The sequence below is a fragment of the Electrophorus electricus genome, chromosome 7, assembly GCF_013358815.1.
Source record: "Electrophorus electricus isolate fEleEle1 chromosome 7, fEleEle1.pri, whole genome shotgun sequence".
NCBI classification, from domain to species: Eukaryota; Metazoa; Chordata; class Actinopteri; order Gymnotiformes; family Gymnotidae; genus Electrophorus; species Electrophorus electricus.
Window position 1 is genome coordinate 10,479,800 of NC_049541.1, and position 27,315 is coordinate 10,507,114.

A 27,315-nucleotide genomic window follows, 5' to 3' on the forward strand; every position below is an offset into this window, starting at 1 on the left:
CCGGGAAAACAACTCCCTTTTGATCATGTCTGCAGTCTCGTCGTCGAGAGACGCCGTCTAACACACAGATGAGAGGAGAGTCACTGCTCATTCATTAAATTCAGATTTTGTGTGAATGCTTTATTCTTGCTGGTTGTTATCTTGCTGCTCAATTTTTTTAAACGTGGTTTTACTGTAGACCAAACTGTTCAATGTTTGAACAAATCTGAACAGGCACTGAGAGCTTTGGAGGAATTACTTCAAACAATGAAACATTTTTTAGGATTTTAATGAAATTGGGAAGTTTTTTTTTTTAACAGTGAGATTTTGTTTTTAGTGTCATCAGAAATGACTTTTATTCTGGAATATAATTAATTAATATCCCCGTGTCTGATTTTAAACATAAGTTAGTAAGTACTGGGCTGAGAAAGTGACTGGACTTAAAGCACTTCACCAAAAACTCCACTCAAATCATTCAACAATCAAACCACTGAACATTCCCTCACCTCGTTCAGCCACACGAGTGGAAACATTGTGATTTGCTTCACTTGGTTAAGAATCCTGCAGAGGGAGAGAGAGAGACAGGGACAGACGGACAGGATTCATGTAAATGGCAGCGATGTTTCAAAGTAGAAAATTTTTAGAAAATGGGATTTTCACCCTACTTGATATCTTTGGACGGGCCATAAACCATGTTGACTTGAAGCCTTTTGGAGACCCTCAGAGTAAAGCCTGTAATCTGAAACACACACATCACAAGCAGCTCAACCCAAGATCTGCCATAGCTTACATCTGTGAGTGTGTCTTCAACAGTCACACGTGGTTATATGGTCACGATTCTTCCTAACCTGTTGCTAAGACGGTAAGTCTTATATCTGAAACAGACACTCCAATTATCGAACTCAGTTCACGTTTATGTGTATAGTTCTCTTTACAGCAGACAGCTGTGTGGAAAGGTGTAGATCCTAAAGAAAGTCAGTCGAAAGCAGCAAAGAAAAGCTCCCCGAAATGGCAGAAACTGGAAGAAACTGATAATCTAACTCCTGTGGGTCCACCAGAAAGGTGAGCAAGGCAAACCAGTGACTAAAATCAAAAGCATATTAAACATGTAGGATGTGAGCTTGGGCCTAATTTAGGCAAGGTAAGGCCTGTTCATTTGTAGAGCACTTTTCAAATGCCATGGCAAGTCAAGGTGCTTTATACGGATGCTTTCGGACATTTTATAGACACATTCAAAGCATTCTAATGTCTCCTTACTGGTTCCACATCCAGAAAGGTGGAGTGCTCTTCGGGATCAGGATTTAGTCCATTCACGGTTTGCAGCAGTTCTGGGCTTCCGTGGAGAAAGTGAGGGAGGGAGATAAACACCGGAGCACCTGCAAGACACAGCAGGTCAGAGCACTACCGGACACGTTCGGCCGTGGCCGGATCGCAAGGGTCAGACCCGAGCCCGTTCCTGCTCCGGAGCCGTGGCTCAAACCTTCGTCCCATTGGTGCGTTTACATGTGAACGTGGTTCACCCAAAATACCAAAGGAGCAAATGTATGTGGAAAACTACAGTGACATCCTGATTTCACACAAGAAGAGTGCGTAGGGATTTTGTCACAGGACAGGCTGCAGTTCCTATGAATGAGGTCATTAAAAAAAAAAACTAGTTGTTTGGAATTTTTCACATGTTCACATAAAATCATAAAAAAACATCCTATTGGCTGTCAGGCAAAGAGATACATTCTGAACTCGCTGCAATAAAATACTTTATGGAAATGGAAAAATTCACAAATTTGCCTAGAGTGATATTTATATACTAGGAGAAAAGCGCATATCATTTGTTTACCAAAGTATAACTGCACAGAATGCTCATTTCCTGGCACTGATTCGACACCCTCTTGCGAGGGAACAGCCAGATGAATCTAAATAAATCCGATTGGCTGGCCGTGAGCTGTCTCCCGCTTTAGGAAGTGTATAGTAAAGCGGCAGTCAGGACCAGTTTTTGTCCCCCATATACTGCAATCTCACACAACATGTTTTACATAATCTCATTCAGTTAAAAAAGTGTAGCTTTTGTAAAAAGCACTTTACCTTGTCAGGACCTGGTCCTGGTGAGGTGGGCTACCTGTTTTTTGTCTACACGGTCATACATAACGTATGAAAACTGCAGACTCAAAGACATCCCTACAGCTGGTCTGAGAAGCACTGGCTCTGTGGTTCTTTTACTCTCTAACACTGTTTCCCCATTAGCACATCCTTCACTAGGGATGACATCCCAGTACTCATCGCACATGCAAATATGCAAATGCAGAATATTCACCGAATCGAAAACAGCTTTCAACATTACAGTGATGGTTCCCCATACTGATTCATCTCAAAATAGATTTCATTTTCAATGTGAACTGCCCCATGACATTATAATTTCACCCAAATTAATCTTATTTCTCCCTTTTGTAAATACATACTTTGTATGTTATTTTCAGTGTTACTGTCTAACTCACTGACGTGCATGAATAATATGCATTCAGATTTCTGCATACCTTTACACGCTTTGATATCCAGAACTCCTGCCATGGTGCAGTTGTTGGTCACCTCATAATTTGTGCAGAAGCATTTGTTATCCAGGTTGACTGTGGGGGAGGCAAAAATGGACTGTGGCAACATGAAGCGATACACCGTGATCCCTTTCAGGTCCAGACTGTTGACATACTCAGCATATACAGACCTGGGGGGGGACATACAAACAGAAGTCTGATCATGAAGAACGTGGGAAGATGGGAGTATAAGAAGGGGCTGGTGGTGATGCCAGCCCGTGTCATGGTGCGGCCTGACCTCTGGTGGCAGCGTGTTAAAACCAGTTAGGAAGCCTAAAAACCTTCACCTTTAGGTCAGCATTGGCTCCAGTCAAAGTGCAGCTTCAAAGTCAGCAAAACTGCAGCAAAGTCTAATCTACCATCCTAAAGTCTAATCTACAATCGCAAAGTCTAATCTACAATCACAAAGTCTATTCTACAATTCGAAAGTCTAATGTGCAATCGTGCAGTGAAGATGGTGAAAACCTCCTCTCTTCTCTCCGTCTAGCAACGGACTTCACCGAGGGTAGCAGGTTCATGATGAAGTGCAATTATGGGAAGGATTCCGATATCATCAGCAGGAGACTGGAAACTGATTGACAGAGAACATACCTACATATATCAGAGGGGAAGAAGTAGAGGTGCTTCTTCTTGTCCAGAAATGGAGAGAAGGATGAGCCATCTGTTCAGATACAGATCTGTCAGTCTGATTGCCTGCTCTCACGTCTGATTCAGAAATGTCAGTGATCCGTGACAACAACCCATATTATTCATGACATCACTGATCACAACATCTAAGGCCTCAGCAAAGCACAGCTGAATGAATGTTTCACATTCCATTGAGTGTTGCATCCACTTTTAAAAGTCTATACGTTGTTATTGCTTATCATTTCCCCTACCTCCCCGACAATGGATAAAAATCACCGCATGGAAAACCTGATATGAAGAATGAAACCTTACTTTCCTGTTGCCATCTCTGTTGTTTATTAGCCCAGAATTACCATTGCACATTGAGATTCTCTATGAAGGAAAAAGGAAGCGGGAGCTCACCTGTGCCGTTGATCATGTTACAGTAAGTGTCGTTCCAGTACAGCACGGACCTGAAGCACACAGAGTGGTAAAACGGAGATCTCTCTGCCAAATTCAGAAAACTTGTCAGTGCAGGTGTGCCCTTTCTGGAACTTTACTGTTTGTGTGTTTGTTTGTTTGTTTGCATGTTTCACTGAGCTGTAAACATTCCCTGCTCGAGGAGTTCCATGGGCACTCCTGTCTGTCAGAAAAAGCCGGAACACCTATCGCAACTCCTCATGCCTGCAGTGTTGGTGGAAAGCGTAAGGCGTCGTAAACTACAAGCAGTGTAGGCCTGACGTTACTCTGGGTGCTGCTCAGCCTGCTGTCTTGTGTTTATTTCATTAAACTGTCCTTTCTGGGGCAGATGCATATAGGCCAAACGAATACAATTACAGCGTATGCAAGATGTGTACACAAGTGTGTGTGTGTGTGTGTGTGTGTGTGTGTGTGTGTGTGTGTGGTGGTAATGTCTCTTGTGTACACCTCTTGCATACAGTCTAAGACTTATATGTTTATATTTCTTTATAATTATAAATGTTTCTGATAAAGCTTTAACTGAAAGAACTTTAAAATTGACTGACTCTATTATTATTATTATTTAATCCTTTTATTGATTCATTTCAAGAATATAGCTGAGTGTCTGGAACCACTAAATGAAATGTTCCTGTCCAACAAGGCAAGAAGCAAACATTTGTATGCATGTCCATCTGTCCATACTCACGGACGGTTCTGCCAGTTATCAATCACAGACACTTTGTTGGTGTCGTCTTGGCCCGTGAACACATTGTAAGGCCCATCAAACGTGTTGTTGTACTGGATAAAACAAGCATATGTGAGAAAAGGAGAGCCCTAAGAGAAGGTAAAATAAACAAACCACAAAAAAAGAAGAAAAAAAAAGGCCAAAGCTAAAATTATACTTAATGGTCATTAGTCAGAAGAGTAAAAAGGACCCCTGAGACCTGTGCCATGATTGGTTCACAAAACATAATATGTGCCAAAGCAACATATAAGGAAATATTCAATTGTTTATATATAAAATGTAAATATATTTAAAATCTTCTCTAAATCTTGGGATTCCTCAGAAACCCACCCACACAAGACATTTAGGTAACGGGTTTTAGTAAGAAATCCCACAAAATCCGCTCCTCAGACGTTTACCTTTTACCTCACCGGCACTTCAAAATGAAATCTCCTAGTTTAAATCATAGATAACCATACAAAACATATTTCTATAAGGTGTAAGGAAACCTTTAACTGTGTATTATATTCAGACTTTTGTGGGTAAAGGCTTACTGGATAAAAGAGTCCCATGATGCTTTTCAGCATGGGGTCTCTATAACCCCACAGCATCTCCCTGACGGTCCTGCTCTGGAACAGGGTGGACTTGCTCAGTTGAATGAGCATGTTAGCCAGCTTATGATCTATAAGATTGTAGGCGCCCTGGAACAGAGGGTGACCCGCATTAGTAATGGTAAACACCAATAACGTACAGGAAGAATATGTCCCATTCACGACATATCGCAAAATCTGCCATTACACCTGTCCATATGTTAATGCAACCCCTGCTATCAGTGTCTGTGGAAGGTTAGTCCAGTGAAAGAGGTAATATAGAACAATACCAATTACATAGCTCATGTGATTGTCTGAACCTTTACCAATGATAAGAACAGCGTTAGCGTGCTATCATTGTTCTATATGTGACCTGATTTAGAATTTAGATTATTACTGGTAGGGGCTAAGCCATGACCTTGAAATTAAACGTCACTGCGAGTGCAATGTCCAGGTGTTACTAAGAGAAATTATACAGCATGGAAAAGTATGCAGATTTTTCTAGAGGCAAACCAAGCCAGATCAGAAGTGTGTCCTAAAACACAAGGTTTGTTTGTTCGCTTGAAAACCAGTTGAAGTGGCAGCTTGACAACAGTGAGGGGAGGGAGGGGAGGTGAGAGGGAGGGGAGATGAGAGAGAGGGGAGGTGAGAGGGAGGGAGAGAGAGAGGGAGGGGAGGTGAGAGGGAGGGGAGATGAGAGAGAGGGGAGGTGAGAGGGAGGGGAGGTGAGAGGGAGGGGAGGTGAGAGGGAGAGAGAGAGAGAGGGGAGGTGAGAGGGAGGGGAGGTGAGAGGGAGGGGAGATGAGAGGGAGGGAGAGAGAGAGATTGGTTGGGACAACATACTGCCACAGCCAGGTTCAGTGAAGTCACTATGTCTTCCTCTGTCCCCACTGACATGGACGGCTCAAAGATGGCTCCTGCTGGCAACAGGAAGCTCACAGTGTAGTTGTCATTGAATGTGACATTTTCTTTGGGAATGTAACGTGTCCTAGAGAGGAGAGGAGAGGAGAGGAGAGGAGAGGAGAAGAGAAGAGAAGAGAGGAGAGGAGAGGAGAGGAGAGGAGAGGAGAGGAGAGGAGAGGAGAGGAGAAGAGAAGAGAAGAGAAGAGAAGAGAAGAGAAGAGAAGAGAAGAGAAGAGAAGAGAAGAGAAGAGAAGAGAAACTAGTGAAATACTGGGAACTCTAGTGCTGCTTCCCCAGTGGGCTGTGAGAGTCATTTTAACTTGTCCTCATTAATAAAATGTAATTGTACCACCTGCACTGTAAAGATGAACCATTTGCCCTTCCTAATCCATCACAGCAAAGTGTAAATTACTATTATTATATAATTCTTATTATGCAAATCAAAATGCATACATATGCAAGAAAACTGCCAAAGGACATGCAAGATCCACTGGCATCTAGATTATATTATATTAGATTAGATTATGGGGATCTGAAAGAAGCCGTGAAAAACAAGGAAGCATGGAGGGGGCTGGCCTACAGGGTGTCCGAGAGTCCAACACGACTGAATGGTTTAACAACAAGGGCGATCAGATTAGATCCCAATGTTATCATAAGATTAGCAGTGTTTCCATTAAGTACATAAAGGTGTTTCTATTGTTAATATACTAATATTTATATGGCTAAAAAAAGCAATAGTCTTAGGCCCCACGATTTGCACAAACCCATCAAATTCTGTTCTGAAATCAGTACGTTCGTGTTTAATTTTTCATTTTCTAAGCAAAAGGGTGAGCGTGTACATTATAATAAGCGGTGTCAACAGAAATGTAGACAGAATGCAAAAGGGCTACCTCATAAACAATGATCTCGTGAAAGATATTTAATTTGAATGTTTTAATTCAACCTTTAAACCTAAATTTAATTCACCCATATTTTACAATTTTAGACTAAAAATTTCATCCTTGCACCAGCATGCTACGTCCTCGACGAGAGCCTGCCCTGGTCATCTAGATAATTCCCCAACAAGCGCCTCTCGACGAGGAGTGTCTTTCCAAACCTGTACGTGTACGGTCCTCTCTGCTTAAGTACGGGGACGCTGCCGTTTCTCACGACCTCCTCGGGGTTCTGCACGTCGAACAGCCACATCTGCCTGTAGAGCGGCGCTCCGGCCGATATCCAGTTCTTATAGGCCGTGGTGCCCGGTTGCAGCACTGCTTCCTGTCGGAGCACCCAAACCCACCGATCACACACCCGGGCCCGGAGAGAGGGGCCCGCGCGCGCCCTCACCTGCCCTGACACACCTGCGTCTGCTTACCGGTGCACGCGCCAGAGACAGGCGCGTTAAGCGTGGTCAGCATAGTATGAATCAATGCCGCGGTGTTTTCTAAATATGACCCTGCAAACGGAACGCGGTTTCCAGTGGCTGTCAGCCTTTACCCAGCTGTTAAATGACACGGCAATAAAACCAGCACCGTGCCCTACTCGCACTGGAAAAAAGCAATAAAGCGAAGGAGTCCCGTTAAGACGCTGTCGTGTGACGGATCAAATTTACCAAGAAAAAAAAGCGCTGTTAATCTGACAGTTTGTGAAGCATCTCCAACTCTATTTTGGAGAACTAGGCTAGGTCGTCATCATGTCCTCGATGACACACGACGAGTGCCTTAGTTATGACTTTCCTCGTGACCTACGGAGCTTTTCTTTTTCACGTCCGCAAACGTTATTCTTCACGCACTCATCCACCGCTTTTATCCCCCCCCCCCCCCCCCCCACTTCGTGCCTAACGGTCAAGCACTACCGATCCGTCTCCCAATGTCGATTAAGATTTAACGCCAGCCTTACCTTTTTGACAGTGCCCTCAATGACCACGTTGCCCACGGGGATGAGGATAAGCCCGGCGAGGCAGGCGATGGCCCCCACGACGGTGCCCGCGATGAGCCAGCACTTCAAGTCACAGCAGCCCATGGTGGAAGCTCGGAGCCTGCGACCGGGAGGGAGTGAGCGGCAGGTGCGGGCATGGCAGCGCTACAGCGCCGTTACGTAAGCGCAGGCTGGGCGACCGAAGGTTAACGGACCTGCACGGGGTCCCTGCGCTATCTTGAAAAGAAGGAATAATAATAATAATAATAATAATAATAATAATAATAATGATAATAATAATAAAAATAAAAAAGATAACGTCGTGGTGGTGGAGCGTGTTATAGCCGGGCGTGTACTGGGCGTCAGTTATTCAATTCTATTGCATTAGATGACGTTCAGTTTTGGGTTTTTTTGTTTGTTTGTTTGTTTCTTTTTTTTAATTTTGTTTTTTGTTGTTGTTGTTTTTTTTATTTGCATAGCATAACTATAAACTATCGCATAAAAATCGACTTGGTAAATTAAACATAAAATTGCCACCGTGCTGCATGTTCATTAGACACAAAATACACAAAAGACGCTAAAAATATTGTTACTTTTCCCCATAAGCTAGCTGGGTTCCATGATAAGGAATATAGCCTATCTACCATTCAAATGCGGCACTAATGTTTATCTACCAGTAAAGGTCGCACTATCTCCACGTCAGTCTAACCCTTGAACAAGCCTGATCAGCATTTTAGTGTCATTTAAACAGGTAAATCTTTTTGGACCACCGAGAAAGTATTTACCAGCATGTTGATGAACAACTTACAACAACAACAGTAGCCATTCTTACTGACAACTATACACATGGACCAGGGGGGCAGGTGAGGTTAGGCTGCATGCTGATGAAAAAGACAGGTGATAGTCCGGTGTCAGATATCTGCAGGAGGAAGAGACAAAGACAATGGGGCAAATAGAGCCAGATATAAAACTGTTTACTTGTGCAGATCTTAAAACGCCTGATCAGGAGAAGTAGAGGGATCAAGTTCAATATTGTTAACATGGATAACGCCTGAAGGTTCTAAATCAATTAAGACTGTAATGGTATGATGGCTCAGGAGGCCCCTGTAATGCCACCCCATACAAACAAACACAATCAAAATCTACACTTATGAGTGCACACAAGCTGAGAAAGTGCAGTAAAGAGCAGTTAAAACGTTCAGAAGACCTAACAAGTCTACGTGACGTTGGCCCTGCTCCTGTTCTGGTTTGTCACGCTCCTCTGACGTGTCTCTTGTTCACTTTGTAAAATGTTATCGAAACTGAACAGCAAGCAGCCCGTGGTTGCAATGACAAATAAGCGCCACGGGGGGGGAGCCTTTTCACCCGTAAGAGACCCGTTTAAGCTTGAGATTCCCTAAACTCTGGCAGAACGTGGGAGATGTGTCGAGAGAGAGATGTGTGGATGCACTGAAGTGTGTGGACTAGTCCAGACTTGCACCAAAGTTACTTCAACAACAACAGGGACTCAAAAAAAATCTTTGTGTATAGGGCTAGATCTATGCTAGATATATTTGTGTAAAGGAAAACATCTTGTCCGTTTAGAAAAAGCAATTTATTCGACACAGAGGGACAAGAGAAAATACATGTTTTAGGCAAAAATAGAGGCAGACGTGAGATTGCACTAACTGTGCTATCAGACTGATATTAAAACATTGGAGGTGACAGCTTTATGTAAACTAATGAGCAGCGGAATGTCAGTGCAGTCTCAATTTTCCATCAGCGACACAGACTGGGTTATTGAAGTATCAGAATATGTATTCTCTTTTTCTTTGTAAAGTATTAAAATGCTTTTGTTAATAATTCATATAGTAGTTCCACACTGTTCCAGACATCCAAGTCAGTATCATACCCACACTCACAGATATGGCTCATTATATTATTACTATACTAAAATATAAAACAATGGATTTCTGTTCAGAACAGCAGATTTTTGTTCATTTCCTGCCTGGCCTATTTTAAAAACATATTCTGTTTTCCAAAATGAATATTTGTGTTATTTCAATCTCACCTTGTACTTTTGACACGAGCAGAGATCAGTCCATGCTGGCTATGAGGGGAAATGCCTAGCTGTGATAGGTGTGCGTAAACGCCAGTAGTTGAATGCAGTCTCCTCTGGTGGGCAAGTGCATGAAATTATAACAAACCCTAACCCTAATTCAGCAAAGACATGTAGGAGACCCCAACACAGAGGATAAGGTCAAAGATACACTGGAGGGCAAGCATGCAGGAGAATACAGTCTCTGCCAAACTCTACAGACACCAACATCACACAGACCCGTCCACAGCACGCATGCTGAGGGTGGAATTCAAGCATGTGTTCTGAAAAAACAGCCATAATAATCTGAACGTCTCTGTGTCACCCATTTGAACACTATAGCCCCATATGTTCCTAGACCTTCTGAAGAACTGTTTTCTCCAACTCAGATTCAGATGAAAGTTAGATTACCTTCCTTAGACACTAGGTGGCAGTGTTGAACTATTTTCATTCACATTAGTAATTCCATCGATTGGTCTATCTGCGTAGCCTGTAACACCTGTAAACCACTGGCAGGAAAGGCCGAACTAGAGGATCTTTTAGTAGAGGGAAATGAGAATGCTCATTACACACAGCTCTAGAGCAAGAGTCAACCTCAACTCCTGGAAATGCACTCTACTCTAGAGTTAAATTCCAAAGATTCACTTACTCCTATAGATCCAACAGGAAAAAAAGAGAAAAAAAAACAGTACAATGACATATGGAGAGCAGTAGTATCTAGATCTACAAAATAATGTTTACTGCAGTTTTAGTTGAATTTTTTAAACAAAATAAGTCTCATACACAAATCAAAAGACTTATTAGTCATAGAGGCATATGACATGGAATCATTGAGTAATTCAGCTGACATGGAGTCTATTCATGATAGGTATATCTCCATAATGACTCACTCCATTAACCTCTACCATTCCGAGCTGATTCCCAGTGCTGGACCCTAGATGTAAAAATCCCCATTTTGATCTGAACTTGGGGTGGTAAATCTAAAATTCTGTGGTAAATTGGAAACACTTTTTGTAAAAAAAAAAAAAAAATGCCCCATATATGGAAAACCACTCACATGTCACAGGAAGACTCAGATTGTGTCTAACGCAATGAACAGATGTTTGGTGTTTGCTGAATGCCAGTGTATTAGCAGATGCGTTCTGGTGAAACAGAAGTTTAAATGGTTGGCAAAGGCGATAGATCCTGGACCTCCAGGAAGTGTGTATGGGTGAGGAAGGTGCGACGTCTGAAAGGTGGAAGACTGCTTCTCTGGGGCACCTTGGCCCAGTGGATGAGAAAGTGCTCTGGCTCTGTTGCCTTTCCTGCCAGGGGTTGGGTGGCGTCCGTGTTATAATTAGAGAGAAAGGGGAAAACAGGTTATTTCTAAAATAGAAGATCATTTCTGTTCAGTAGAGTAGAAAAGAAATGTCTCAGCCGTCTAAAGTGCACATGAATCATCATACATAACGCACATAACTGTCATAATTTTGTAATTCATAATTTTGTTGCTGCTCATTTGCTTCGTTTTACGTTTTACGTCCTTTTCCTCTGTATTCCCCCTGCTCACGAGGAGGACGAAACCCTAACCGTGCAATAAAACACGACCCCTTGAGGAAGACCGTTCGCGCCGGCACGCTGCCGAGGCGGAGAGCGCGCGCGCCCGCCGCGGCCGCGCGCGCCGACATGTGTGAAAGCAGGAAGCGGAGCGCGGAGTTCGACGCACCGCGTCCACGTTCAGGGTTTCACTGAGCGGTTTTAAACGCTTTGGAGGCATCGCTGAAGACGAAGTCTCCACCGGAGCAGACATACACGCGTTTCTGAAGACCGCCGATATCTCTCGGCATCCGCTGGATTAACACGGGCGCGTGTGTATGTGTTGTTAGAGCCTTGCTCGTCGCCTCTAAGCCGTGCATGCTGACGCCGTGCATCGCTCGTGTTTTCGGTTTGCTCGTGTAAGGATGGGCTGCACGCTGAGCACGGAGGACAAGGCTGCGGTGGAGCGCAGCAAGATGATCGACCGGAACCTGCGCGACGACGGGGAGAAAGCGGCGAGGGAGGTGAAGCTGCTGCTGCTGGGTGAGGCTCGCGCGCCCGCGTCACGCGAGCCGTCCAGGGTCTGGGTGGCTGGGGGCGTAGGAACGAGCATCACACGAAGGGGCTCTCCCTCAGGACCTTCAGCCTGCTTAGTCTCTCTACACCCTGACAGTGCTCCACCCTGCAGAGCAGCGCATCTGCATGTGTGGTCGTTACTCCGACACCCAAGCATCTGCGTGTTTCACAGAAAAAAAAATGCACGTGTTTTCCCTTTTTTTTTTTTTTTTTTTTTTTTAAAATGTACGAGCAGAGTAGGGTTTTGCTGGTCGATTTCGCAGAAAGCTCGTTTTGGTCACTCGCTCATCTGTTGATTTTTAAAGGTTTTGTGCCGTTACATTGTCAGATCTTCAAAGTGGTTGCCGTTTGATCAGTTTGGCTTTGGGGAAACAAAGTTGTTTTTGTTCCAACTACAGTCAAGTGTTTGGTCTTCTCAAGCTCAAAGGTCTGCTGGAGTTCTTGGTGTAAACATCAGGAGTGATGTCGGAGCGTTCCTCCGTACTGTGCTTATGTTCCTTTTGTTTTACTTGTTTGTTTGTTAACGTGTCCGTCTTTCTTTTAGACCAGCAAAGTCTGTGATGATGAGCTAAGGGGGAGTGTTGAGTCTCGTCTCCCAGGTCTGTGTGTGAGGGGTTTCGTATGCCTTGTAGGTTTGGCAGAAGGCAGGACAGTTGCGTGTAAGTGCTGCAGGGACCTTGACCTCACTGCTGAACCCCATCTGACGCGTCTGTCTCCTCGAGACTTGGTTTCTCTCTCTCTCACTCACTTATTCACACACACACACACACACACACACACACACACACACACACTGCATGTCAGCCTATTCACATTGCCCAATATAGCGATAAATGGTGTGGACAGAGAAAGGAAGTGAAATGCTGTAAGGTGATTTTACCTAGGAACAGCACACACGCACTATTAAATATGAAGAACTCTTGTGTTCAAATGATCACCACACATGAGGAGAGGTGAAAGACTGATCGTAGCACTGTCGCGTATCTTTGTGATTCTACCTTCAGCTTTCTCTTATAGGTCCTGATTTTGGAGCTCTGGGAAAGTAGAAACACTTGTCACCGGGCATATTACTAAATTATCTTCTCTAATGCATTTTTGTTATGAATTATTTAGTTAAATTAAAAGGCAAAGTTCATATTCCAATTAATATGCGATTAATTTAGCAGGCCTGTAATTCAATCAGGATTGTAAACTACTGCAGGGTAGTGGGGGAAAATTTCCTTGGATTAGACAGCCTGTCTTTCTTCGTGTGTGTGTGCGCACACTATAAGGTCCCACAAGAAGGAGTAGCAGCTCCTTGGGCCTAATGTTGCAGCACTAATGTTCCTAAGTCTGAAACTGTAAGACCGTGAGTCCCCTGAGACAAACGCCCACGTCCACTATTATTCTGATCATCCTGAAAGCATGGGGCTGGCTTGCCTCTAAGCCCCTCCCCCTGTAGAAAGATTCGGATTGGTAGAATACATTTTGGTGCGAGAGCTTTATGGAAAGATGGAAAAAATGTTTTAGGGGTTTAATATTTTAGAGCCACTGAATTGTGTCTCATGGTCATGGCTGTGAGTGCGAGACAGCGAGAGAGACAGTGTGTGTAATGTAATGGTGTAGGTTGGATAAATCCCACACCAGTAAGACTTTAGAGCGTTTGGGTTTGTGTGTCGGTTTAAAACCAACGTTTTTGTCTTTATAGAAGGCTTTTGGTGTAGTTGGTGCCTTGGGCACGCCTTCAAAGTGAATGGGTAGAGATAAAGATCGTTTGCATAAATTGGTCTCTGAACGCAAAACATATGTACACATGCACAACACATTCTCTGAACACGCACAGCACAGGCTCCCTGTGCACACACATCACTGACGCACTCTGTGAGCACACGCGCAGCACACACAGAGATGAGCACAGCTGTGCTCTCTGAACAGATGCACAGCACACGTGCTCTCTGGTTTAGTTCAGAAAAATACAGATATCCATTTGAAACAAACTGTTTCATATGAGGATGTTTCTCCAAAAAAGTGATCTTAGAAAGCAGAGCAATTGAGCTTCAAACAATATGACGGTCTGAATGGCCTCATGAAACTTTATATAGCATATGAGAAACCATCTAAGACTGTCACATATTGTGCTGTTGAACTCTCATGCCATTACTATCATTTTCAGGCATTGTTGAGCAACTTTCATGGCCTTGCAGTTGTCTGTGTGTCCGTGTATGAGCCGTGGACTACCATCCAATACTTCCCCCAGCTGTAATCTAAGTGTTGGCGTGTAGCCTTTACTACAAACTGCATTGATGGGCTACAGCTAGTGGTGCATGGTATGTAAAAACCTCTGCTGTTGTGTGTCGGAGGGCTTGGAGGTGTGTAATATCATGCAGGGTGCGTGTGCGCGTGGTGAGAGCATTGTGTATCTAAAATGACATCTGTATGAGTGTTCAGGGAGGGGAGACTGACTTCCCTGCATGTGTTGTATTTGGAACGGTGAACCTACAGCATTTCCCAGCTCTGCGCTGATATAGATGCAGTCACACTACCATGATGCTCCATCAGAGCTGGGTGGGTGGGTGTGAAAGAAGGAGGGGGGGCACTGGTAGGAGAATTATTAAAGTGTGTGTATGCACAGTGTTGGCATTGACATTTGGACCGTGGAGAAGAGGTGATTTTCACACACTGCACCCTTCCAGGTTACATACGGTACTTTTTCTTTTGGTTTCCATGTCATTCATTGCACCCAGGCTGCACATGCAAACAAAGAAACTCTAACCAGGTACATTTTAGGTAAGACGCTGCTCCTCCTTCAGTAACAGTTGCTATGGTACTGTGACGTGGGTGTTTTGGGGGGGGGGGGTGTCAGTCTGAGCATGTCACATTCTCCTGTTTCCATTTCCTCAGAGCTCAGCTGTCCAGCATCCCGTTTTCCTTATCTTTGATTGGGTCTTGCCTTTGTGTGCCCTCCCCGTCATCCATACACTGATAAAACTGTACTTCACTTTTTTCATTCCCTGTCGGAGAGAGAGCAGTTTAAAAAAAAAAAAAAAAAAATCTCAGTTCTGGCCGAGCTGGTGTCACTTCCGTACTCAAACACTTGTGTGTAAATTGGAGCCATTTTATTTTCTGTTACGGCTGCTGTGGGGATGCTAACAGCTGATAACAGAAGTTGGACTATTTCTCCGACCCGGTAAATGTTTCTGGCTTGAGTACTTGCACACAGCAACCAAATGATCACACGGCACTTGAGGGATCGATTGAGTTCCCGCATTCGTGCACGCACGGGCTCACGCGTGCACACTCTCACCTCCCTAGATGTGTTCTTGAGTGCTGTGTGCCTTCCTTTATGTTTTGAAAGGGAGTGTGATGGATGCAGTGGTAAGATTGTGTCCTGTGAGTGAGGCCATTGAGATGTAGCAGCAGTAATGGGAGAGCGTGAGGAAGAGCGGTGTGTTTGCCCCAAGCGCAAAATGCTCCGATTTCTGAGACATTTGCCAAGTACAGAAAGATTGATTTGATTTTTTCATTATTTAATTTTTTATGCTTTCTTTTTTACCTGCTCAACATGTGATCGCGTCCTCACAGTTAACCTTTTAAACTCAAGGTCCATGTAGAAGCTTATGAAGTGCAGAAACATGACCGACACCAACTTAGTCACTTATTCCTCTGAACCTCTGTTTTAGTGTCAGCAAATGGAGTGGAACAGATCCTGAAATCTCCTTTGTACAAACAAACATGCTGGCGTTTGAATGGCCGGAAAAAGAGGGTGAAATGCTGTCATAGACTTTTCCATATCCGTAGCTTTTGTACATGTTTGGGCTGATTGTATTTGCTAGTGGATATTGGCTGTTTATTACACTACCTAGACTTCCTCTCATCCTCTTATGCCAGCCAGGCAGCTGGTAATGGCAGAAGGATGTGGTATGGAGAATGGATGTGGAACCATCGCCCACCTCAGAAAATGCTCTTGCACAGAGCAGTTCTGCTTGACCGTCATCTAATGGCTGGTAGTGTTGACAGGAAGTTGGAAGGAGTTGATGTTTTTAAAAATGGGCCAGACTGTATAAGGTCAATGCTCAGTGTGTGTGTGTGTGTGTCTCTTCTCTCTCTCAGGTGCTGGGGAGTCTGGAAAGAGTACGATAGTGAAGCAGATGAAGTAAGCTGCTTAGGTCTTTATATCTCACTCGGATTCAGCAGTGTAAAGTGCTCTTACAATGGCTGGCTCCCTTATTCACTCATTCACTGTCTCTCTTAATTCGAATACAAGGTCAAATAACTGTATAAGCATGCATTGTAATTAACAACCTTTGCCAAAGTCAATATAATTATTATTAGAAGTGATTTTTTTTTTTATTTTGTGTGTGTGTGTGTGTGTGTGTGTGTGTGGGTAATGGTGATTTCATATTACTGTGCATGTCCGCCCTCCCTCTGATGTCTTCCTCAGAATCATCCATGAAGCAGGCTATTCCGAGGAGGAGTGTAAGCAGTACAAGGCTGTGGTGTACAGCAACACCATCCAGTCCATTATTGCCATCATCAGAGCCATGGGCCGCCTCAAGGTCGACTTCGGGGACGCGGGACGAGCGGTGAGGCGCGAGGGAGGCTTCTGATTGGTGAAGCCTGCGCTCAGGACAGCCAAAGAACTCAGCAAGATGAACAGTGTGTTCGAGGCGCTCAGCTAACACGCCTGATGGGTTAACGCGGGGGTTAAATAGCATGTGAGCTTTAAAGTGCCAGGGTTGGGCTGGAATTGAACTCCCCCCAGAGCTCGACCACCCTCAACCCGTGCGGTTTATCATTTGGAAGGTTGTGTTGCCATTACAGCTGTAGAGGCAATTTCCTTATTGTGCCCAAATTGGCTTTGGTGTTAGACCAGGATAAGTGGCCCGGGATAAGTGGTGAGGAGGGTTGGCCTCAGCGTACTGAGAACAGTGACTGTTTTGTCGACAGCGTCAGCGCTCCCTCCGACACCCTGGGGCTCCTCGCGTAGCGACAGCGGCCTGCTATTCGTATGCTTCCTTCCACTGCCAAGAAATTGTTCCTTTTTGCGGTTTTATTTATTTATTTTGTTGGTTCACAGCTTCTCACTAGGATGACAAATAAAAAGATGGTATGAGTCACGCAGTGACTGGTTTTTATTTATCCTGACGCACAGGGTGAGCATAACTGGGGCCGGGGAGGGGAGTGCGTCGCGGTTTAATAGTCCTGCTGGTTGTGCAATAAGGGCTTCCGCTTTGTCTAGTAATGCAGAGATGGAGGATAACGCAGTAACACCTTTACCACAACATTACTGTTCTTATTGAATTCCTGTGGTTGAATAAGTCAAGGAAGAAATGGATGAACGGATAGATATGCAGGCATAAATGATTGATCTTTGTGTGTATCAGGACGATGCACGGCAGCTGTTTGTGCTGGCTGGCAGTGCAGAAGAAGGATTCATGACGCCGGAGCTGGCTGGCGTGATCATGCGTCTGTGGAAGGATGCAGGGGTGCAGGCCTGCTTCAGCCGCTCCAGGGAGTATCAGCTCAACGACTCCGCAGCCTAGTGAGTCTATCCGCCCACCCGTCTGTCCTCCTACCCACCTGTCCGTCCACCTTTTGCTGGCTTATATCAGTGTTGAAACACAAGTGTGGCAATTGCTGAACTAATCTGACTCCATAATACATTAATGATGCGTCTATAGAGGCACGCTGCACACTTTGAGAAACCTGGGATTAATGTAAGTAGGGCTTTAGTGTAATAGGCACTCAAAGTACTGTGAAATGCTTCATAATTGGATGATATCTGTGATTAAATAAAGCTATTGCTGGTGCGTTAACAAACTAGTGCTCTTTCCAGCCACTGATCAAATGGGATTATTTAGCCAAGCCTGAGATCAAACAGTAGCGCGACAAGTGAAATTTCACGAAAAAGATTCGATGTTCATTGTGCAGTGTAGGATGCAAAAGCAGTGTGCATCAGTGAAAGATCAAATGACATGGCTTATATCCCACACGTATGAACATTTGGGGGGGGAAAAAAATAAAACCACCTCACCAAGTTAACCAGTGAGGGGTTTAGGGTTAATGGAGTTTGAATATGTCTACTGGGAGGAAATGTTAGCGTTAATAATGAGGAAAAGGCCTTTTCTACACAGCCCTGGAGACATCTACAGTGCAGCATTAGCATTGAAAATCCACCCCAACTACGTGACCAGAGATGCCCTCTGCTCACATAGAGTGCTCTCTCTCTGCCGCTCTGTTGTGGGGTTTTTAGTGTCGGTACGTTGTGGCGCCTGACTAGGTGTGTGAAGATTGTCAAGTGGTTTATTGCACTGGTGCTGTCATGTGTCCAACAAAAATCCACCAGACCTCATGACCCACAAGGCAGCGAGGAGAATCAGCCTGCCATTTTTACAGCCGTGAGACGCCCGGAAGCCCTCTCGGAGTATCAGGAGTCGGATAATCGCGGTTTATATCCGCACCACGAGCTTACTTGGTTTCGCAGAGAGTTGGCTCCGCCTTTCCATGACGGCTCTTGAAATTGAGGAATTTGCACTTGTTCAAGTGGACAGAAATGCTCCCTCTGGAACGAGTAAAGAAGGGAGTACTTTCTGTGTGTGTTGACAGTATATCAGTGATCAGGATTTGTAATAGAAGTGTTGAAATTTGAGCTATGACACTTCTGTCTCCCGCTTGAATTCAGATGCATTTTTTTGCTCTTTTTTTTAAAAAAATTGTCATTTAAGCTCCATTTTTTCCCAGCGGAAATGTAACTGAAGCAGCCAGTACAACTGATGACTATACATCACCTGTTAAACGCAACCGGACGCCCTGCTGATGGCGCTGAGAAATTTTAAATCAGTGTAAGTTGGACAGGAGGAGGCCTGGGTTCCACCAACAAGATACACAGACCTCACAAAGGAGTCAGGCATTCAGAGTTCAAGACTGGGCTGCTGTTGAACTGGTGGAGGAGAACGTGAGATGGAGTGTGGGGGACTTGTGGAGGATGCCATTACAACAAATAGGAAAAGACTGAAGAGACTCAGGGTTCTATTGAAGGGCCTGATCTTCTCATCAGGGAAGCCAGTTCCTGCAGAACATGACTTTTTGAATGTTCAAATTCACTAAATGGTTATCTTTTGAGGTTTTGAAAAAGGGCACATTTGTGATAAATGTGCTTGATATTTGTAAGGGAATCGTATCAAGTGGTCTAGATGGCATAATTATTAAAATTAATGTGTTCAATGCATTTCAATGTCTTCATGCATGGGAAAACTACTGATCTGGACAATGAGTGCATTTGTTTTAAAGTCTCTTGTAATAGAACAATAGCTCCAGTTTGCCAAGCAACTTTCCACAGAAGTACCGTCCCGGTTATGTGGAAGGCATCTCATATTCCTCCGTTTCCTCCATTAGTTCCGGGAGCAGTGATGTCGATTATGATGAAGTCATGTGAGAGGATTTTAATAATCTGTAATCTTGATCCATACCAGTTTGCTCATAATTGTAGCGTGGTACAGAGCATTTGTCAAGCTTGGGCCATCTTGTCTCAGAACATCTACAGACTCTACACTCTTTAGGAGCACTCTTTCTGGACCTTCCTTCAGCATTTAACATCATGCTTGTCTCGTTCTTTGGTAAAATCTGTTCCTCACTAATGGCGTGCAGGCGGAAAATGTAAACAAGATATCCTCTTAGCCGATCATTACAAAGGTTCCAGCATTTGCGTTCCAAGAAAATGCTCCACGAGGATGCAAGTTCTCCACCTTTTGTTCACTGTGTATACCAATGACTGTAAATGGCAAGAAAAATTCTTTGCCACGTGTGGGTTGTTTTTCTTGTAAGCATGTGTAAAGGTGTTTTGTGGGCTGTGTCTGAATTTGTGCACGGAGCTGTTGCGGGACACGGGATGAGCTCCAGAGGATTCTGACCGTAGAGATTGCATCATATCAGATCGTGTTGCGTATCTCTGGGCTATGAGTGGCCCTGTCAATATGTCAGGCTGCTGTGAGCAGTTGGAGCACTGTTATCTCCTCCTAGAACCTGCAGTGCCCTTGACTGCAATGATCCACTGCACTTGTGCACTGTTTTATTTTGCACTGGAAACAAAACGGTGGTAAAATGAGTACATGGCACTGATCTCTCTCTCCCTCCCTGTGTGTGTGTGGAGAGAGAGAGAGAGAGAGAGAGAGAGAGGGAAAAAAAGTTCAGCAGCAATGAAATTGGGTGTGTGAAATGACATATTGTGCAAGCTCGTTTCTGGTCGGCGATGGTGTCACCTGGCATGGCAGAGAAAGTGATTTCAACAATTCCTCCACCGTGGCTGGTTGCAGAGCTCTCGCCCAGAACAGGACGAGTCGCGACTGGCCTTTGTCATCGATGGCTGTGAGCCCAAAGGGACAGCTGGCACAAAATGGAAGGAGTCCAGTTTGTTCATGTCTGTGTGTGCGGGGCAGAAAAGGGATTAGGACAGATTCCGCTCTGCGGAACTTTTAAACCCAAGGCCTCGGGGCAGTTGGCTCGACCCCCGTGTCTCTTCATTCTGATTTTGACCAGATTGTGTGGTGTGGAGTGGGAGTCTGTGGGGTTTTTTTTTTTTTGTGTGTGGTTTTTTTTTTGGTTTTTTTTTTCTCCCCCCTTGCGCGAGGAGCGGCTTTCTGGAAAGTTGGGAGTGTCTTTGTTCTCTGTTGGTCTAAGAAATGCCTGATGCTGCTCCATCCCAGAGACCAACTGCATAATGGCGTGTGTTCCACACACTGTTAACAACATGCATTAGCAGTTGGCTAAATATTCTGTGTGTTAAATGGTTACGAATTAATGTTCGGTCAGTGGTTACCTACTTGGAATTTGAGAAACGTTTCTGTACAAAGGTTACTATACAGTGGACAGTCGGTGAGTTTTCCCAAGGAATGATGCGGAAGCTGGGAAAACCAGCAGCGGAGTTATTACACAGTGTAAACTTCTGCACCCTCCTTCCAACTTCCACAGGCCCAGCCTGAAACACAGAGACCCAAACACGCCGCCGACTTTTGTAATGAAAGAAAAGCGTCAGATCGGAATGCTTTAGCGTTGTCTATCTCTTTTTAAAAATGTATTTGTTTTCCGTCCACAGCTACCTAAACGATTTGGACAGGATATCCCAGAGCAGCTACATCCCTACGCAGCAGGACGTGCTGAGGACCCGTGTGAAGACTACGGGCATTGTGGAGACTCACTTCACCTTTAAGGACCTCCACTTCAAGTGAGCATGCTGGTGCTCACTCGTAGCTTTGCCCTGCTCTGGAGACGGTGTTCTCCTTTAGTGGTAGGACGAAGCAGAGAGAGGAGCACGTGATCAGCATGTCCCTGGTGGCTTGAGGTCGCCTGGTCTTCACGCCGCCTTCTTTCAAGGCTTGAGTTTTCGAAGTGTCTGCATATTTGAGTAATGCCGTTTCTCTTGCTAGTGAGCTCAGTGTGTGAGGGGTAGGGTGGAGTTTCATCACTTCTGCCTAGCAGTGTGTACAGGAAGAGAGAAGGCTCAACCGTTCTCTCAGTGCTCCTATTTATTTGGTAAAAAAGTACCCACTTTAGATGAAATATGTCGATTGGCATAGGGCTATGGGTAACTGGAAATGGACCAACAGCTATCAAACTGTCTATAAGTACTGATTTTATAGCCACATTTTTGGGCTGAGGATGAGCTATTAAAGCTTGTTAGAGTATTTCTTGAATGGAAAATTGTGCCAAATGGATATCTGAGAGGATGTTTTTGTGCCATCTGTAACAAAGCATTTGACAAACACTTGAAAAATCCTTTTTAAATTGCCCTGAATGTGGAAAAAATGTTATGTTCTTGATGTTCAAAGACCTTCATGGTCTCACAATGTTGTGCCTCAGTGAATCGATTAGTATCTGCATTGCCAGTAGAGTGGCCACACCTAACCATTAACACTACCTGTAATTACCTGTAACTCCACTAAAGAGTGGTGAGGTGGCCCCATACTGTGGCATTCCCCTCCTAAGACTTGGAGTGCTCGACAATCTGGGCATGTTTCAGAGAATTAGCTTTGAATCACCCTGCAAAAGATTTTTTTCTGCTGCACTTTCTTATTTGGTATTCGTACCTTTTTAAACCTTATTTAAAAGAGTGCTATGTAAATTAAGCTTTTGTATAATGCTAGGGACATTAAGTTATAGGATGAAAAATGATCATTCCCTTTAACTACAGTTATTTGAGAGCACTAGAGAATAAGTGGGGAACAGTTTAGTAGGTAGTAGTGCACAGCAGTTGGACTCCTAAATTGGACCATGAATGGCTTAATGTTTGTCATTTGCTATTCTTTCTTTTGTTTTCTGGGTGAGGGGGTGTGGGTAATACTATTAGCTGTATAGGCATGTGTGCATGTGTTTTATTGTTTGGTTAACGTTGCACTGATCTGTTTGTAGGATGTTTGACGTTGGAGGTCAAAGGTCAGAGAGGAAGAAGTGGATCCATTGTTTCGAGGGCGTGACAGCCATTATCTTCTGCGTGGCCTTGAGCGACTATGACCTGGCGCTGGCTGAAGATGAGGAGATGGTCAGGCTATTTTCTTTACCAGACCAGGGAAAGTTTGACGTTAAAAAAACCACCTGGCTGTTTTTCAGACCTCATGTGTAATTCTACCTGCTGTATTGAGCTAAATTTAAAGCCATGTGGTTGGGGGCGGGGGAAATCCTGAAGAGGACTAAGGAACTTCAATTTTCCATCTCTGTTTACGATATTTGCTCCAGCCACAAGGCTCTTGTCACCTTACAGGGACGGGTCACTCGTAGACTCTCAGCCTCTGTGGGGAATATGTGGGGACTCTCACCACCTCGCCTTGCAGTGGTTAACAGTTTGCGTGTAGAATTTCAGTTTGTTTTCTTTCAGTCTTGTTGGGTTGGGAATTGGCTGATTTTACACTGGTACATACATAACTCCTATAAAATACCCTTATAGAGATGGAGAGGTGAATGTATTGTACTAGTGGAATTCTCCTATAGATAGTATAATGCTAAACTATGCACTTTATTATATATTGATACTAAATATTGTACAGTATTCTATAGTAAATTAATTGCATTAATGATAAAAGATGTTAACAAATGTTGCATGCAAGTGTTTCATTCCGATTGTCATTTTCTGTGTTGCGTTGAGCAGCTTCTCTGAGCAGAAGCTGATCGTACACTTCTAACAGGGCTTTAGCCCACCTTCGCTTCAGCCAGTGTAATGTCTTTTCTCTCTGTCTGTCTGTCTCCCTTACCCTGCCTCCCTCCCTCCACAGAATCGGATGCATGAGAGCATGAAACTCTTTGACAGCATTTGCAACAATAAGTGGTTTACAGACACCTCCATCATTCTGTTCCTGAACAAGAAGGACCTGTTTGAGGAAAAGATTAAGAGGAGTCCACTTACCATCTGCTACCCTGAATATGCAGGTAACTCGTTGATCTTCCCGTAATTAGGTGTATAGTATATTGAAGAGAGACGGGCAGAATTTTCAATTTAACATTTTTCTTAAAATGCTTTTGATTTGTTTTAATAGGGCATTATGTTGCAAAATATAATGTCTAAATTAAAATCTTTTATTCATAAATCCATCCGTGTAGCTGGCTGTTGGTTCTTCTCACAGAATACCATTTGTGTCCTTGAATTACACTTTCATATTAATAATTTGCATTAGGGGAGAGCATCTGTTTACTTCCTGTTATCCCTTACTGAGGTCAGAGGTCATCTTTAGGTTTCTCAGTAACATTTGACCGTCCATGTGTTTGCAAGACCGTGAGTTAATGTTGCGATGGGTTGTCCGGGTGCTAATGCGTCGGGGGGGTTTGGCTCCGTCAGGCACCAACACATACGAAGAGGCAGCTGCTTATATCCAGGTTCAGTTTGAGGACCTGAACAAGCGCAAGGACACTAAGGAGATCTACACCCACTTCACCTGCGCCACGGACACCAAGAACGTGCAGTTCGTCTTTGACGCCGTCACTGATGTCATCATCAAGAACAACCTGAAGGACTGCGGACTTTTCTAGAAAGTCGCTGGCGTCCGGTGAGTTCTGCGTGAGCTTTTGTACGTGTGTGTGTGTGTGTGTGTGTGTGTGTGTGTGTGTGTGTGTGTGTGTGTGTGTGTGTCTCTCTCTGTCTTGGTTGGTTTTTGTTTGTTTGTTTGATGTAGACTTGTTGTTTTGGATATCAGCCAGAGGTGGGAAGGACAGAATGTTGTCTTTTGTGTAATGAGTATGAGTGTCATTTAGTGACTTTGCCCACAAAGCATAATACTGTAATTAAATTAGGATATATAATGGTTGCCACTTAAACCTACATTAAGAATAATTTAATGAAAATGATGTGCGTGTGCGTCAATATACACAACAAACCTGTAGTAAATGGCTCTTGCTTCCGCTCTGTAGGTGGAATTGGAGCCAGTTTTGATGTGCATCCCCTCAGACTGTGGTTCTGAAGCTGTGTTTGGAGAGTGCTGCTCCTGGACCAGTGCTGTACATTTTGTGTCTTGTTCACCTGCTTTATTTATGCTTTTGTCTCTAGGCATTTTAAACAGTGGTGTCTTTAAAAAAAAACAAACAAACAAACAAAAGAAAGAGGAGTCTGTCAGATGTTCGTGTAATTGTTGCTGTTTGAGTCATATAACCTCCCCTCCCCACTCTCGCGTGCGCGCACACACGCACGCATGTATTCACATTTGACTTTGTTTTTGTTTGTTTGTTTGTTTGTTTGTCCCCCCCGTCCTTTCACATGCTGTAAGAGGAGACGTCAGATCCAGTTTGTTGGCTTTTGTTCCTTGGCATGTTTGTGCAGTATTAGTTGCATGCTTGGTTAATACCTGCTCAATATCCCAGCTGTAAAGAAAAGACTCGTATTGTGTTTGATTATACATCGTAAAGGTGTGTGTGCGTGTGTGTGTGTGCGTGCGCGCCTGCGTGCGCGAGACAGAGTGTGTGTGATTGAATCTTCATTTGTATGTGAACATGTGCGCGCTTCTGACAAGCCTCGTGTTGGAAAGAGGGAGCGGTGGTCCCAAGCTACAGATCTCCATAGCAACAAGAGTTGAGGGACTGCAGTGCTTCACTGGGTGTACAGTGCTGCCCTGCTGTCAGATTCAGGCCCTGCAGGACAGGCGGGACGAGCGAGGGCCTGCCAGTCCTGCAGCCTGGTCTCGTTCTCCAGGGCAGCGCCTTTGACGGCCCTGCCGAACGAGGGAGGGAAGATCCTCTCGGAGCAGGACTGCAGTGTCATCGAGAAAGGCAAGCCCACGTAGGCTGTGGAAGTCAGGAGGAGGAGGAGGATTTATGATGATTTTCTAACTGCCGCTGCTGTCTCTGTTCTGTCCCTGTGTGCGGGAACATTTGTACATTCATCACCCTTATTTTGCTAATAAAAGCATTTGCAGCCCACTGTGTCTTTCTATAGCTTTTATCAATACATCTGCAGCATAATGGCCTGAACAGTACGAGACCTACACTGGGTTGGATGGGCAACGGGCAACGATACAGAATAATACCTTCCATGGTGTCATCTAGCCGTGTCTTTTCTTGGCTCTGGGCTCTTGGCACACCTGTAGTAGGTCCTGGGAAATCCGAACTGCTCGGTTCAGGTGTACAGGAGTCGGGATAAAGCTGAAACGTGCCCCATCTGGACTGGGTTGAGAAACCCATGACTCAGACCGGTTTTATTTGCAATAGACATTCCAGGAACATAACGAGAAAAGTAACGGGCAACGGAAACAAAACACGCTCAGAGATGTCAGGAGAGGGAAAACCCCCTGAGAACAGCCAGGAGTTGCAAGCCTGGTAGAAATTTGGGAGACTGTGTTTCTGGGACCATACTAAAGACCTACTGACATGCTGAAGTTTCTGGGAACATGCTGAAGACCTACGAGCTGGAGAGTTTTCATGCCTACCCTACCCAAGGAGATCCAACACTCTGTAGTTTACTTCCAACCTGAATCTTTGTTCAATCTTCAGGTCAGCATTGGGAACCACTTTCTCATAATTCCACATTAACGTTTTGTTTTTTGTAACGGGCTGCGTTAATACTCAATAGTATGTGCCAATGTCTGACATGGCCACAGGTCAGTGTATTATTAATTGAGTACATGATGGGTCTTGTATCTGTCTAAACTCTCACATCAGCAGTTATGTGCCATAAGTGTACCCACAGGGAATGTCTGGTACTCAAGCAGTATTCAGGTATCTGAAGATGAAGAAATATTCTCTGTCTCTCTCGTGCTCACTCTCAGGTGGATGCACTGTATTTGAGGCCTTGCCTTTTGGGAAGAGAAAATAAGACGATGATCCACAGTTTTAGCAGGTTTAGAGGAGGCATGTGAGCAGAGGGAGGCGGGGCAGCGTTTGGAAGGCCATGACAGGTTGAGAGGAGGTATGTAAGCAGAGGGGGCAGGCCATGTAGAGGAGGGTCATGACACATCAGCAGATCACAGCATTTATCTGTGCACAGAGTCAGCCAGAACAATGCCTCTGCTATCAGTGTGCCATTACTGAGCTTTCTGTTTGTTTAGCCTGGTGTTAGGGTGTGTGTGTGTGCAGAGACTGGCAGTCTTATCAGTGTTGTTCTTTATGTGTTGCTTGTTTCTGACACCCTTAGGCTGTTTATCATAAAACACACACCCAGCTTGCCAAATGCCTCTCTTCATTTATCCTCCAGACACAAACACTTAGAAGCAAAAAAAAAACAAAAAAAACAAGCTCCGGGTCCTCATATGCAGGGCTCCTGTCCTGGCCAAATGACTGAGTCTATTCACACTGTAGACCACTAATCCTGTGTGTATCAGCAGCCTTGTGACTGCAAGCTAATAAGTAGCTGCTACTGTAGATTATCTCAGAATGACAAAACTTGGAGTCATGACAGTGTTACACAGCCCTAGTCTTGAAATAGCCCTGCACTGTTCCTTGTTCTGAACACACCTGACTCAACTCTACGACCTCACGAGCCTCAAATGAACATATCAGGATTGGGGGAAATGTGTGGTGGGTTCCTGCAGCAGGACTGAGAAACAGTGGTCTGTGTAAATAAAGAAATAAACAATATACCTCCCACAAATAATATATTCCATTATAATGTGTGTTTCTCACATTTAATGTGTGATGTTTAAAAATCAAATCAGAAAAAAAAAGAACAGCACCAAAAAATAACTGAAGCAAAGCGCAAAGTGCAAGACATAGCAAACGCAATATAAATGACCAAGAACAAACCATGAGAGACGCAGTGTGTGGCGAACAACAGCTTAGCTGAAGATTTCATTTTCCATAAACTAGTCTCTTTATTTCTCTGTAGTGTGTGTCTACAGTGTGTCTCCAAACCACTGGTGACGGGTCTGTCCTGCTGAGCCGCTGTGAGATTCATTGTGCTCTCAAGTCAAACAAGGCAACACACATAACACACTTGCTGAATCAATGAATTGTAATCACTAT

The 27,315-nt window shown here is 44.3% G+C and overlaps 2 protein-coding genes across 2 annotated transcripts in view; one reads left to right on the forward strand and one right to left on the reverse strand.

The window, feature by feature from the left end:
• Positions 1–7,876, reverse strand: part of cd36 (CD36 molecule (thrombospondin receptor)) — an 8,431-nt gene extending 555 nt beyond the window's left edge. The window contains exons 1-12 of the mRNA XM_026997361.2: positions 7,722–7,876; positions 6,940–7,100; positions 5,784–5,928; positions 4,905–5,051; positions 4,333–4,424; positions 3,591–3,640; positions 3,153–3,222; positions 2,508–2,692; positions 1,237–1,355; positions 645–718; positions 486–540; positions 1–57 (exon numbers count right to left, since the gene is read on the reverse strand). The exon at positions 1–57 is cut by the window's left edge and continues 555 nt beyond it. Coding sequence (XP_026853162.2) covers positions 1–57; positions 486–540; positions 645–718; positions 1,237–1,355; positions 2,508–2,692; positions 3,153–3,222; positions 3,591–3,640; positions 4,333–4,424; positions 4,905–5,051; positions 5,784–5,928; positions 6,940–7,100; positions 7,722–7,844 — 1,278 coding nt within the window. The 5' untranslated portion in view covers positions 7,845–7,876. The remainder of the gene's footprint in view (positions 58–485; positions 541–644; positions 719–1,236; positions 1,356–2,507; positions 2,693–3,152; positions 3,223–3,590; positions 3,641–4,332; positions 4,425–4,904; positions 5,052–5,783; positions 5,929–6,939; positions 7,101–7,721) is intronic.
• Positions 7,877–11,459: 3,583 nt separating this feature from the next.
• gnai1 (guanine nucleotide binding protein (G protein), alpha inhibiting activity polypeptide 1) lies at positions 11,460–25,278 on the forward strand. Its single transcript, XM_026997389.2, has 9 exons — positions 11,460–11,874; positions 15,997–16,039; positions 16,328–16,469; positions 17,271–17,428; positions 20,978–21,106; positions 22,291–22,420; positions 23,148–23,301; positions 23,708–23,915; positions 24,277–25,278. The coding sequence occupies exons 1-8, from the start codon at positions 11,757–11,759 to the stop codon at positions 23,896–23,898; spliced, it is 1,065 nt and encodes a 354-aa protein (XP_026853190.1). The 5' UTR covers positions 11,460–11,756; the 3' UTR covers positions 23,899–23,915; positions 24,277–25,278.
• The last annotated feature ends 2,037 nt before the right edge of the window (positions 25,279–27,315 follow it).